At 43.1% G+C, this 13,285-nt stretch overlaps 1 protein-coding gene across 1 annotated transcript in view; it reads left to right on the plus strand.

Moving 5' to 3' along the window:
- The first annotated feature begins 842 nt into the window (after positions 1-842).
- The window catches only part of AKAP12 (A-kinase anchoring protein 12), a 97,017-nt gene continuing 84,574 nt past the window's right edge, over positions 843-13,285 (plus strand). Inside the window, exon 1 of the mRNA XM_057740090.1 lies at positions 843-1,106. Coding sequence (XP_057596073.1) covers positions 942-1,106 — 165 coding nt within the window. The 5' untranslated portion in view covers positions 843-941. The remainder of the gene's footprint in view (positions 1,107-13,285) is intronic.

The raw sequence follows: 13,285 nt of genomic DNA on the forward strand, positions 1-13,285 counted from the left end.
GGCAAATGAACAGATCTCTGTCATCCTATTACAGCGTGGCGCGAGGGAGAGGTGGCCTGGACCTCCAGCACCAGGCCCTTAAGGACAGGCACGTTTCCAGTAACAGTCTCAGTTCCCCCAAATTCCCCCGAGGAAGGAGGGCAGCCGGTGTTGCCGATGGCATCGCCTGATATCACTTGTTCCGGGTGATAGGAGAGCGTGGGGCCTCCTGGCCCACCTCATCCGTGGTCTGACTGCATTAACCTCTCGGTTCCCAGCTCCTGCCACGTGAGGTGTCCTAATATGGTCAGACTCCGGAGGAGCCCAGGAGCGCTAGCCTTTCTCCTGCTAACGGGGAGGAGGCAAACACTGAAGGAAAGCAAGTGGGGATCTGGGTTCGCTTCTGGGCCAGTTGAAAGTGGGCTGCAGCAGAAGCCCTGCCCCGGGTCATCGATCATTTAATAAACCCCCAGCGAATTCGATCTCCTCAGGGGGCTTTCTGCCCTCCTCTCTTTCTTGCTCTCCCCTCACCTTCTGGGAGGCAGCCCTGGGTGGTCCCTTAGCTCCTGCACCCATATAGGAACGGGAGGTACCCTGGGGGTCGGGGTGGGCGGCTCGCCTTGCCCTTGACTCGAGGGTCTGGCTGCTCCTCGGGTCCTAGCAGCCTGGGGGGGAGATGCTGCTGCTAGGCGTGTCTGGGGCTGAGCTCATGTGATGAAGAGAGGGAAAAACAAGGGGGAGGAGGAGGAGGCAAAGAGGTGGCTTTTTTTTTTTTCTTTTAAGGAGTTTGCCGCGAGCGCGTCTCCTTCATTCGCAGTCTGGGCGGGTTCGGAGGAGGACGGCGGGAGAGGAAGGCGCTCTTGGGACCTCGCGGGCGCACGGCTCCTGTTTCTTCTCCACGTCCCTGCGATTTGGGGAAGGCGTAACCCGGCAGCTGGGCGCGGGAGAACCGCAGACGAGCCATGGGCGCCGGGAGCTCCACCGAGCAGCGGAGCCCGGAGCAGCCGGAGGCGGGGAGCGCGACGCCGGCCGAGCCCGAGCCCAGCAGCGGCGGCGGCTCTGCGGCGGAGGCGGCACCCGACACGCCAGGGGACCCGACCATCGCCGCTGCGGACCCCGCCACCAAGGTACGGTCGCGCTGGGCCACCTGCCTGGGGAGGCGGGGGGTGGGGTGGGGGTGGGGGTCCCTGCTTTTGGGTGGGGGGGTGTTCCTCGAGCTCCATCTGCGATAACTTCCCAGCCGGTCCAGACCATCTGCAAACTCGGGAGCGTGAATCCCTCTTCCTAGGCTTTTCAGGGTCTTTAGCGCCGGGGCGGGACCAGAGCAGCGGCGAGCGCGGCGGGGGGCTTGCATCTTTGTCGTGGGTCTCCAGCGGAGGCGACTGCGCCATCCGCAGTAATAAAATCCGCCCGCTGCCCGCCGCTGAGCCTTTCTCCACGTTCTTCCGGTGGGAGCGACCCAGCCCGACACGGGCGAGCTGCGCGGGGGAGTCCGCGGAGAACTGACCCCCCGGCCGAGCGTGTCGAGCCCCCGCCCCCGTGTTTCTCTGCTGCGGAAAGTCAGCTGTTGCAACCTGGCGAGACTGCCACCCGTGGGTTCCCCGCAGCGCACCGTGCTTGATACCAGCTGTGTCTGGAGCGACCTGGGTTTGGTACCCAGTCCTCCTGCGGCAGGCGACTCGAGCAGACACCGCCTTCCTGATGCAGAGAAAGCCTAGGGTGTAGCTCTCTCGGAACCAGAGAAAATCTGAGCCGATGCTGCATTTCCAAAAGGAATGACATGTTTAGCAAACACGGCGGCGTCCCCCTTTTTGCTCAGTTCTTTGGACCTACAGTTGGATAAACAAATACTGGATGAGTAGTTAGAAGTTCTCAAAGGATGCGGTCAGAGGCATGAGCAAGTATTCCCTGTGCTCAGGTTTATGGAGGAAGTGCTGAACCTCCTAGACATTTTGCATTTTATAGTCTTAAGTCTTCAAGGCTGAAATATTTATTCTTGGCGACGACAGCTGCCAAGATTGTGATTTGTTCAGATCGTTGTCTTTTAGATCTGTTTTCCAGCATGTATGTTCATTAGCCAGGCTTCACTCAACCCATTTTGTGATGTTTTTATGGAAGATGTGGATAACCATATTTAATACTTGGGGGAAAAAAAAACCTCTTGTGTCAAATTTGAGGATATACAGAGTACATGAGGACCTGTATATCTCAGGAGGACCTGTATAACTTCTTCTGAGTTATCTCAGGAAGTATAGATGTTTACAGTGTGGGGGAAAAACAAACAAACCCACCACCCTGAAATCTAGGTAAAAATCCACAGAATTATGACCTAATCGCCATGACCTTTTAGCTGTCGCAGTCTAGTTTGGGCTGAGAGACTTCTCTTAACTAGATTACCTCTAATCGTAAACATAACTACTTGTAAAACCCAGGATCCCTAGAGCTGTAGATGTTCACAGGTACCAACTGTGCCTGGAATGTCTAGATTTTCTAAGAGATGCCTAAGGAATGTACTATCCTTTGGAGGGCTCAGTTACGTTTTAATATTTACTGTACATCACTTTTTGATGCCAACTACTGTCAAAATGGCTGCATAACCAGTACTTAGAGTCCAGTTATGAAAGTAATTTTAAGGTGTGAATTGCTAAAACCTTGCGGTTGGGGAACATTTTTTTCCTTGGCTTTTATCAGTCCTTCAGGTCTTATGAACAGTTCACACCGAGATATGGTACTTATTCCCTTCCCAATAAACTTCAGTGTGTTCATTTAAAACATACCTTCCTTTCTGTTCTTTTTATCTTTCTTCCATAACCTTATCCTCCCGTTTTCCTAGTCACCACCATCTTGAAACAGCCAGATGTAATGACATCCAGAATATCATTGAACTTTTTGGCATACTGCCCAGTTATCAATTTGGAGACAAATCAATACACTTACACGTATCCTTGGAAAAATGTGTAGCTTTTCATTGCAACTAGCAAAATTTATTACTCAGGTTTTGAAGACCTAAGTGTTTTCAAAAGGACGCTCTAATTAAGAATGATTCAGCACATAGCTTTTGCCTCCCCCCTTTGCCCTGTTCAGCCCCAGTTCCTGACCTCTGAGTCATCTCATCTGCCATTCTGGGTTCCCATAGCACCATGGACCCTTCTTTCCAGCAGTTTCTATATTTGTGGGTTTAGTGACTTGATTAATACGTGTTTTTCTGGCTCTTCTCAATGATCCACAAGGGCAAGGACCATATCTGGTTTTGCTCATAACAGATGCTGCCCCATGTGTGGCATGTATGGCTGGCCCCTGGAGTGATGCTGGCTCCCTGATTTTGATTTGGGACTGTCAAGTTGGGGAATACCTTGGCCCAACTACTTTTTCTTTGACTTTCTTATTACCATGATCTGTCTCATTTCTTGGATAGTGACTAAGTCAAAGTCAGTCGGGTTATTCACAGACCAGGTGACTATCTAGCAAAAAACTAAGATTTGGGGACTGATTTCTGTTTCTTTACAACGGCATGTTACCATTGCAGTTTCAAATTGCCTTTAATCTCAAATAGACAAATGCATTATAAATGCAAGTGGCTCATATGAGACCACTTCATACATTGGATTAATGATGAATTATGTCTTGAGCTTGTTTGATTGGGTTTGTGGACATTTGGGAGGTTTAGACTAGTACATCCCCCGCCTCCCCCAGTAGAATGCTGATTATTAATTAAAGGCTGTTAGCAGATTTCTTTTCCCCATCGGTAAAACTTGATCACGCAAGCCTAATGTTTAGATGCATTGAGACAAGTCTTGGTTTTGTCTGTGATGTATTTTAATGGAAATAGAAGGAGTCTTATCTTCCAGTCAGTCTTTTACAATCTTTGTATGTTAATTCTGAGGGGAAATGGCTCTATCAGTTATTTTCCAGGTTTAATTTTGAGAGTTGGCCATTTTGGCCATTGCAGGGTGCAGGAAGATTAGACCACCTAAACAAGGTGGTAAACAAAGCCTCATGTTATTCCTCAATCATCTGCTTTTTAAAAAAAATTTAATCTTTTTGGCTGCATTGGGTGTTAGTTGCTGCACACAGGCTTTCTCTAGCTGTGGAGAGCGGGGCTACTCTTCTTTGCGATGTGCCGTTTTCTCATAGCAGTGGCTTCTCTTGCTGTGGAGCATGGGCTCTAGGGGCACGGGCTTCAGTAGCGGTGGCGCGTGGGCTCAGTAGTTGTGGCTTGTGAGCTCTAGAACACGGGCTTAGCTGCTCCTTAGTATGTGGGATCTTCCGGGATCTGGGCCCTAACCTGGGTCCCCTGCATTGGCAGGCGGATTCTTAACCACTGCACCACCAGGGAAGTCCAGTCATCTGCTTTTAAACATTTAAAGTCATCTGCTTTTAATAAATTAAAAGCCTGTTTTCATTCAGGTAGCAGTGTAGGGTGGGGTAGCCAATGACAAACTTCCGTATCTCTGGCAAATCTTGATTTCTAGAGCCAAGCTTCAGGCTAAATCTGGACAATCACAAACCTCTAAATTAGCCTTTCTGTCTTTTCTGTTCAGTGACTCAGAGCTAGAAATGGAACAGTTCTCAGTTGCAACAGTATGAGGCCTAGGTCCCCAGCGCAGGGGAGACTGGGACCCTTGTCAGTCTTTCAAGCTGTGGTTGCATTTGGTTACAAGAGCTGTGTTCTCAAGTAGATGTATTCAAATAGAAGAATCCATTGTCTCAATAGAGTTAAGGATGTCCTTACCTTTTGTGCATTAAAACAGACAACTGAGTTGGCCAGCAGCATTTCATAATTCCTCTCCCAGCCCAAGGTATGTGCTGTTTCCCACTTGCCCTGTGTTTACAAAATGGGAAAGGAGATGGCAGTAGTGGGATTATGTCACCAGTTTTACACTTGAAGGGCCAGAATTTAAAATGATTTCAAGAGAATTCTATGTTAACAAAGTGGTGTTTTTTGTGCGTGGCTACCTGTATTCCTTTGGATTTCCCTCAGATTATAGGAGGTGCTACTTTCTGATTAGAACACAGTCTAGAAATTGGAGCTGTGGATGTGAGGATGGTCATTTAGGATACCGATAGCCTGTGGGGACTGCAGTGCCTTCTCTTGAAGCCATTATAGCCTTTTAGGCTCTTAGATGTGTGAGATCAGTGGCGATTTCCACTTGAAATATTTCCCTCCATGAGGAACAGGCCACAAATGTGAATCCTCTTTGAATTCACTGTGCTTTGACTAATCTTTGTGCCGGGATAGCTTTAAACTACGTTAAAAGAATGATTGCAGTTTGGTATCTTATAGATAATTAATAAAATGGAAATAACTATTAATCATTTTGAAAGGTACTAAGAAATGGTTTCTTTTTCTCTACCAGTTTTAATACCTATTTAGTGTTACAAAATACCAACGAAAGGAAAATCCAGCTAAATGGTGCTTGCCCTCGGCCTCTATAATTCTTTTTGCCGTAGTCATTCATGAAGTGAGAAGTTAGAATTTACAGCACTTAGCGTTGTGAGAAAAATCTATCAGTACTTTTATCGCATGAAAAATATAAAACTAAATATCCTTGAAGCCAATTCTTAGTTCTCTTATAACCTAAACAATTATAATTTAGAAGTTTCATTTTTAAATAACACAATAGAAAAATATGAAAAAAGCTGGGTTTGGAAGGGAGATGCATTGTATCTTATAAATATGTAAGCTTATTTTCAATTCTTTAAAAATCTATAATTATAATTATTTGTCTTTTCGCTTTACATTTTGAGCCATTTGGGGCCGTTTTCCTGCAAGTTAGCACCTTGCTAGAGAATATAAGAGTAGGATTTTATACCTTTGTTCCTACTTGTTAGTACATCTAATAAAAGGATTAAGGTGAAGATATTAATCTGTAATAATTTTGATTATACATTTGTATTTCTTATTGTGAGTGATTCAGTTTACGTATTTAAATCTGACTATAAACCTGACATCATCATTGTTGAATCATAAAGACTTTATAAAAAGATGATCCAAAGCACTTGCTTACTCTTATTAAAATGATTTTTATTTAAAGTCATTGCAAACAGGATTCATTTAATGTTTATTTTTCTAAAAATGTTAATGGTTGAGAACCTTAATTTGTAGAGTATGGTAAAAAGGGAAAGCCTCCTATTCCTCCCTACCCCTGAAGTACTCACTGTTAATAAGAGTTTGAAATCAATGTTGGTTGTTTCTTACATATTCTTTTAAAACCTTTATGCACATGCAAGTATATAAATAAGAATAGCCCTATCTTTTCCTTTTAACAAGTAAGATCATAACACAAATATTCTGCAACTTTAAGGTTTGGGCATCTTTTCATATCAATATATAAAGGTCTACCCTCATTCTTATTTGCTACATAAATTTCTCATTTATGGATTGAAGTACCATAATGATTTATCAAATCCCCAGTGTTTATATTTAGATTTTCCTAGTCTTTTGTTATATTAAACTGACACAGGGAATATCCTAGTTCAGACATCTTTGTATGTGTGCAAATGTATCTCTAGGAAATATTACTGCAAGTGGAATTGCTGGATCATAGGATTTAAGTGCATTTTAAATTTTGATAGTCCTTGCTAAATTTACTTTGCAAAGAGATTCAACCACTTTGCATCCCTGCTTTGTGGAGCTCAACATTCACCTTCCCATGCCTTTATCTCAGTGGATAGCAGATTTTCTAGTATTAACCAATCTGTACCTCATCTGGCACCTCAGTTTCCTTAATGCATTTTTAATTACGAAGTTGGGTGCCCTGTCAGGTATATATATATATTTTAATATGTATGTATGTATGTATGGCTGTGTTGGGTCTTCATTGTTGCACGCAGGCTTTCTCTAGTTGCAGTGAGTGGGGGCTACGTTGTGGTGCGTAGTCTTCTCATTGTGAGGACTTCTTTTGCTGCAGAGCATGGGCTCTATGCGCAAGGGCATCAGTAATTGTGACTCGCTGGCCTTAGAGCTAGTGGGCTTTGGTAGTTGCAGCACATGGGCATGGTAGTTTTGGCGTATGGGCTTTGTTTCTCCGAGGCACGTGGGATTTTCCTGGCGCAGGGATTGAACCCATGTCCCCTGCATTGGCAAGTGGATTCTTAACCACTGTGCCACCAGGGAAGCCCCCCCCGCCCTGCCCCCGTCAGATATTTTGACCATATGCTTGTCTTTTGTGCGCCACTCCATCAGAAACTGGACTGGCTTTCAGAGCAGTAAAGACTATAGTTTATTTTACTGTTAGTTAATTTTAAAAAGCTTTTTACCCCCAGAAATTAGTCAAAATTGGGAAAAAGCAAGTTTAGAATAAACAGGGGCCTGAGATATTTTTCCCTTTCCTTCCCAAATTAGTAAACTATCTTTCATTTTATTTGCTTGGATCGACTTTGCAATGACCTACTTCTTTAGTTATCAGTTTAAAAATTTCTCCTCTGGGAACAATCTACAATCATCCAGGTGCCAGAAATTTCTTCATACATTTGATCCATGAAATGTTGGAATCAGGGATTGGGGGCAGCAGAAATCCATCTCCTGGGAAAACAGTAGTCCCCTCCCCTGGGCGCTGTTCTCAGTTCTCATAACAGATGACAGCCTGGCTCTGTTAACTGGAATAAATATGTTTTCCCAGAAAAACGTAGGTGTTCTAAAGCACTGGAAACTACAGGGTGTTTCCCGGACACTGTTAGGCTCCTCTTAATACAAGTATTCATTCAGGTTCAAAGGTTTTTGCTTTCCCTACAGTTTCTTCATGATGTTATGTAAATGAGATAAGCCAGATTTAAGAAGGGGAGGTTACTATAAATCATTGGCCGGTTATTTATTTATTTATTTATTTGCACTGGGTCTTAGCTGCGGCAGGTGGGCTTCTTTAGTTGTGGCATGCATGTGGAATCTGGTTTCCTGGCTGGGATCAAATCTGGGCCCCCTGCATTGGAAGTGGGGAATTAGCCACTGTGCAACCAGGGAAGTCTCCATTGGCTGATCTATTTGTTACATGCAGACATTGCAAATTGTAGAGTATGGACAGATTACATTTTCTGTGGTTCCCAAACCTGGTTGTGCAGTTGCATCACCTGGGGAGCTTTTTAAAGACACCACTGGACCCCCTTCTAGATTACTCAATCAGAATCCCAGGCCACCCCAGTGTCTGAGATTCTGTAGCCTTAATGCTCATCCAGGGATCCTCATTTGCCTAGAGAGGCCACCATTGCCTGGAGGAAGCGGTTTGGGGTGTAGACCTGGGTGAGGCATTCAGAGGTAACAGCAGCACAGGCTGATTGACGTTGGCACTTGTGTGGGTGGAAGGGAGGGTTTCAGATGATGCTAGAAGGATTAGGTGTTTCCCCTCCACACAACAGAGGAGAAAATAAAGGGAAACATTTCTCCTACATAATTTCACTCCTTTATTCTACTGTCTTGAAAGCAAGTGTGTTTGCTGCTAGTAAAGGCTTTTCTTAATGGAATGTGCTCTTCAGGGTAAATAGGCGTGGAATCAAATGCTCTTAACACCTGACGAAGTCGTTGAGGATCAGAAGAGGACTGTCTGGCTTTCCCCATCTCTTATTTTATATTCAATCTTGATTTCATTAACATTTCTTTACTGGCTTCTGTGCTTCGGGAACTGGGGTTACAAAGAAGAGAGAAATCCAAGAGCTCGGTGCTAAAAAACGGTCAGAGTGCTCCCTTTTATATATTCATCTCTTCAGTCCACTAAAATGGATTATTTTCTGTCTAGAGGGAGAGATCTAAATTCATTTTCCATACTGGTTACCTGTTGTTCCAGTACCATTGATTAAATAGTTCCTCCTGTTAAAACTCGGGTTTCCATATGCGTGTGTATATATATATATATATATATATATATATATATATATATATATATAGATTGATTTCTTTTTACTTTAAAAAATGTCCTACTCTGTTTATTTGTACACATGGTTGAAAGCATTAATAGAGTGGCTAAAAATGTAATCGATTCTAATGGCAGACCCATGGTTTAAAATACTTTTATATTCTGCTTCTTAGGGCTAACCCTAGTCTCATGGCTATGGTAAGTTTATACATACATAAATATTAAAAAATGGGGAGCCTGTGTTGTTTTCAGAAGTGAATTTATGTTCTTGGTATGTAATAACACTGTGCATTAAAAATAGTCACTCAGGTATTTCCTAACCACTGACCCTATGAAAGGCCCTAGTCTAGATGCTTCTGGAAGTAAATAACACACAGCTTTATCCTTGAGCACCTCATGATCTAGGTGAGGTCCCTCTAAAAGAAAGATTCAATAACAAAAATTTAAATAAGTTGGGTAGACAATAGAAAAATTGCCATTAGTTGGTACATGTCTGTTCAGTGAATTGTCCAGATAACTGATGTGCAAAGAAAAGATTTTGGCAAGTGTTGCAGGCAGATAAAAGCCATTAGTCCGGAGGCCAGAAGGAACAAGGCATATGAAGGAGCTGAATATTTGTAAGAGGATAATGGGAAGATGATAACAGAGTTGCAGCCAGTCATGGGAAGAGCTGCACAAGCAGCAGAGAACCAGTGAAGTGAAGGCACCTGATAAAGAACAAAGCAAAAGGGGCTTCCCTAGTAGCACAGTGGTTAAGAATCCGCCTGCCAATGCAGGGGACACGGGTTCGAGCTCTGGTCTGGGAAGATCCCACATGTTGTGGAGCAACTAAGCTCATGAGCCACAACTACTGAGCCCACGTGCCACAACTACTGAAGCCCATGAGCCTAGAGCCCATGCTCCGCAACAAGAGAAACCACTGCAATGAGGAGCCCTCGCACCACAATGAAGAGTAGCCCCCGCTCGCTGCAACTAGAGAAAGCCTCCACACAGCAACAAAGGCCCAATGTAGCCAATAAATAAAAATAAATAAAATAAATGAATTTATTAAAGAAAAAAGAAGAACAGAGCAAAGAGGCAGACCCTCTCACACTTAGGAGTGTGTGGGGGGGCAGATATTAGCCTCTGCAGTGGGATGGGTGCAGGGCGTAGGCTCGGCCTGGGGGCAGCCAAAAACAATGGAGATTTCAAGGCTTGGAATACGGAGTGCCTCAGTTTCTCGAGTAGATAAGGACATTCCCCTCATGATATCAGTTTCAGTTGCCTATTGCTGTGTAACCAACGGTGCCAAACAGCTTACACCAAGAATATCTTTAGAAGAGAGAACATTACTTGATAGTAACATCCTGGGACTTTTTAATGTAAAGAAGAGGTTTGCAGCAGAGCCTAGGGAACGACAAGGGCGTCCATGAGATCAACAGTGTTTCTCTAAGTAGTGATTGGCATCAGAGCCCATGGCACTGCCACTGAGAGTAATCCAGGCTTGCAGAGTGGGAGGCACAGGGGAAGGTTAAATATCACAGAATAAGAGATGATGGCTGCGAGTGGCAGCTGGGGAGAAGGTGGAACCAACAGTGAATATTAATAGAGGAGAAGACTAGCTACAACAGATGCCACTGGGCCCAACAGCCATTGGGTCACTGCTTCATCATGCGACAGTGACTAGTTTACCCCAACACATCTGGGTCCACCTAAAAATGAAAGAGGCTGATGGTTGACTAGCATTTCTTCCATTTGTAGGCAAAGAATCTAGGTGGCTTGGGGAATGTTTATCTTCACTTTCAGAGAAGACATTTCTTCTTCGCAGTTTTTTCCATCTTCAGTGTGTGCCCTTTGGTGGGTTGTTCAGAGGGCGATTTATGGTTTGCTATTTTTCTTCATGTCTGAGTGTATGATTTCTTATTGAATTGAGCCATTACATAAGGCTCTGGATTTTGTCTGCTTCATGATCAATTTTTTGCCCTCACTCCTGATATCGACCATCCTTATTGAACACGTTTCATTGCGTTCTTGATAGTTTTCCTTACTCTTTGAAATACGTGTTGTTGTGATGCGTAAAACAAGCTTGTTGATATATGTTATGGTTCTTAGTTTTTTTTAACGTTTTCTCTTCTGGGTGATACTTTTTCACTAAGGTAACAAACTGCTTGTATAATGCTTCTTAGGAAACTTTTGTTTGAAATTATCCTTCACTTGGGTATGTATGTGAAAAGTCTTATTCCACACAAGTAATATTGAATGCTATGCAAAGTTCAATCCTAGATGTGGTTGAATTTACAGTTGATATGCAGTACCAGCTGGGGTGGGGTGGGGTGGGGTGGGGTGGGTGGAGAAGGGATTGCAATCTACAGGAAATTGCTAAGAATTAGTCTGTGATGAATTTTTCTTAATTATTTCATAAATGACACGTTTAACCAATATTTAGACATGAGTTCCTGACTCCTATAGTGTTAATCTAAATATCTGAATGGAAATTTTTGTTCTTGTTCTGCTCTGTTTTATATGAAGTAAGTTACTGAAAAGCAGTGGAAAATGTCACCACTAAAGTTTACTAAATCAGTCCTGATTATTAAGATCTTTTCTCCAATCCTGACAAAAGTTAGGGTATAAAATTTAAACAAAAAATACTTGACAGGAATGGGGGCAAAACTCAAATTGATTGTGTTTTGTATCTGATTTTTTTTTTAAACCTTCAGGAGTTCAAGTTTCCTTTAAATTCAATTTGGTGGCTGTGTTAGATCATTTTTTGCAATATAGAAAACTTGTTTTGCTTTGATTTAAATGCATATTGGTTGTTCTTTTGTTATTAATTAAAGACGCAGTAAAGTCTTTTAAATGCTCAGAAGGTTTTTGTCCTAAATGGAGAGCTAAGAGGACCTACCATGTTATCTAGAATTGCAACAGTGACAGAGATTTCAAGTCACTTCTGGAACTGTGCCTGATAAACAGTCCCTCCAGGACAGGGAGGAATGCGAAGAATGCTGAAGTATTCAGGGAAGTAGGTCATGGTTTAAAGCATTACATTTGTCAGAGAAAGTTTCTCAGGCAGTCCCTGTGATCGCTGGATCCCTGCTAATTCCTTACTCAGGGTCCTTTAGTCTTAGGCAAATTAGGTGGCTAAATGAACTTGTCAGTCTCTAGGAGGGCTGGACTAAAAGTAACACATTCACCACACGTGCCTGTACTCCCAACACCAAAAATATAGAGTTGGGCTATAGACTAGTGACTGGAAAATCATAAATGTGATAAGTGTTTTTTCTTAATTGCACAATCTTGGAATAAATTTTTTTTAAATAGTAAATAGGCACATGATGTGTAAGCATACTTAGGAAGATTAGAGAGCACCTTTACTTTAAAGTGAACTGGGGATCTTTCTTTGCTGCCAAGATTAATAAGCACTGTGGGGACCAGCGGAGTCCCCTATAACTATGTGTAACCATAGTGTCCCTAGTCTATTGTGTACTTAAGCTTGTGGAAATCGTGTTTCACCCTAAATTGTAGCTGAGGGCTGGACAAAGAGGCACTAACATGAGAGGGTTCAAAGGCAGGAGAGAGCACATACTGGGTTACCAGGAAAGGTGGCATGGAGGATGCTATGGACTGAGTGTTTGTGTTGCTGAAAATTCATATGTTGAAACTCTAATCCCCAGTGTGATGGTATCAGGAGATGGAGTCTTTGGGAGGTAGTTAGATCATGAGGGTAGAACCCTCATGAAGGAATTAGTACCCTTATTATAAAAAGAGACACCAGAGAGCTTGCTTCCCCCTTCCCACCCCTAAGTGATGCTCTCTGCAGAGCCCTTTGGAAGAGAACTCATCAAGAACCAAATCAGCATGTTGGACTTTCAGCCTCCAGAACTGTGAGAAATAAATGTTAGTGGTCTTGGCTACCCCGTCTATGGTAGTTTGTCATAGCAGCCCGAACTAAGACAAAGGGAATGGAATTTATGGTGAATTGCTGAAGGATGGAGATACTTGAGAGAAGGAGGCAAGAAAAAATTAAATAATTTTTTTAAATAATAAAAATTAAAAAATAATAAAATAAGGCAAGAGAGAACCTCATTCATGTTGGGAGAAATACTGAGTGAAAAAGTCTAGGAGAGGTTGGGTTAAAGATTTCTCTGCAGGACTTTTGCAGAACCTTAATTTTATTTTTAAAGTTTTTTTTTTTTTTTTTAATGTGGACCACTTTTAAATTCTTTATTGAATTTGTTACAATATTGCTTCTGTTTTATGTTTTGGTTTTTTGGCCATGACGTATGTGGGATCTTAGCTCCCCCACCAGGGATCAAACCCACACCCCCTGCATCCACACCCCCTGCATTGGAAGAGGACCGCCAGGGAAGTCCCAGAACCTTTAATATATTATTATTAATTATGCCTCTCCCAAAGGAGACATGTAGCATGCATCTTTACCCAAATACAACTGGGAAATGCCAGGCTAGGGAAGAGAGCAGAGC

Source organism: Hippopotamus amphibius, chromosome 6 (genome assembly GCF_030028045.1).
Source record: "Hippopotamus amphibius kiboko isolate mHipAmp2 chromosome 6, mHipAmp2.hap2, whole genome shotgun sequence".
In the NCBI taxonomy this organism is placed as follows: Eukaryota; Metazoa; Chordata; class Mammalia; order Artiodactyla; family Hippopotamidae; genus Hippopotamus; species Hippopotamus amphibius.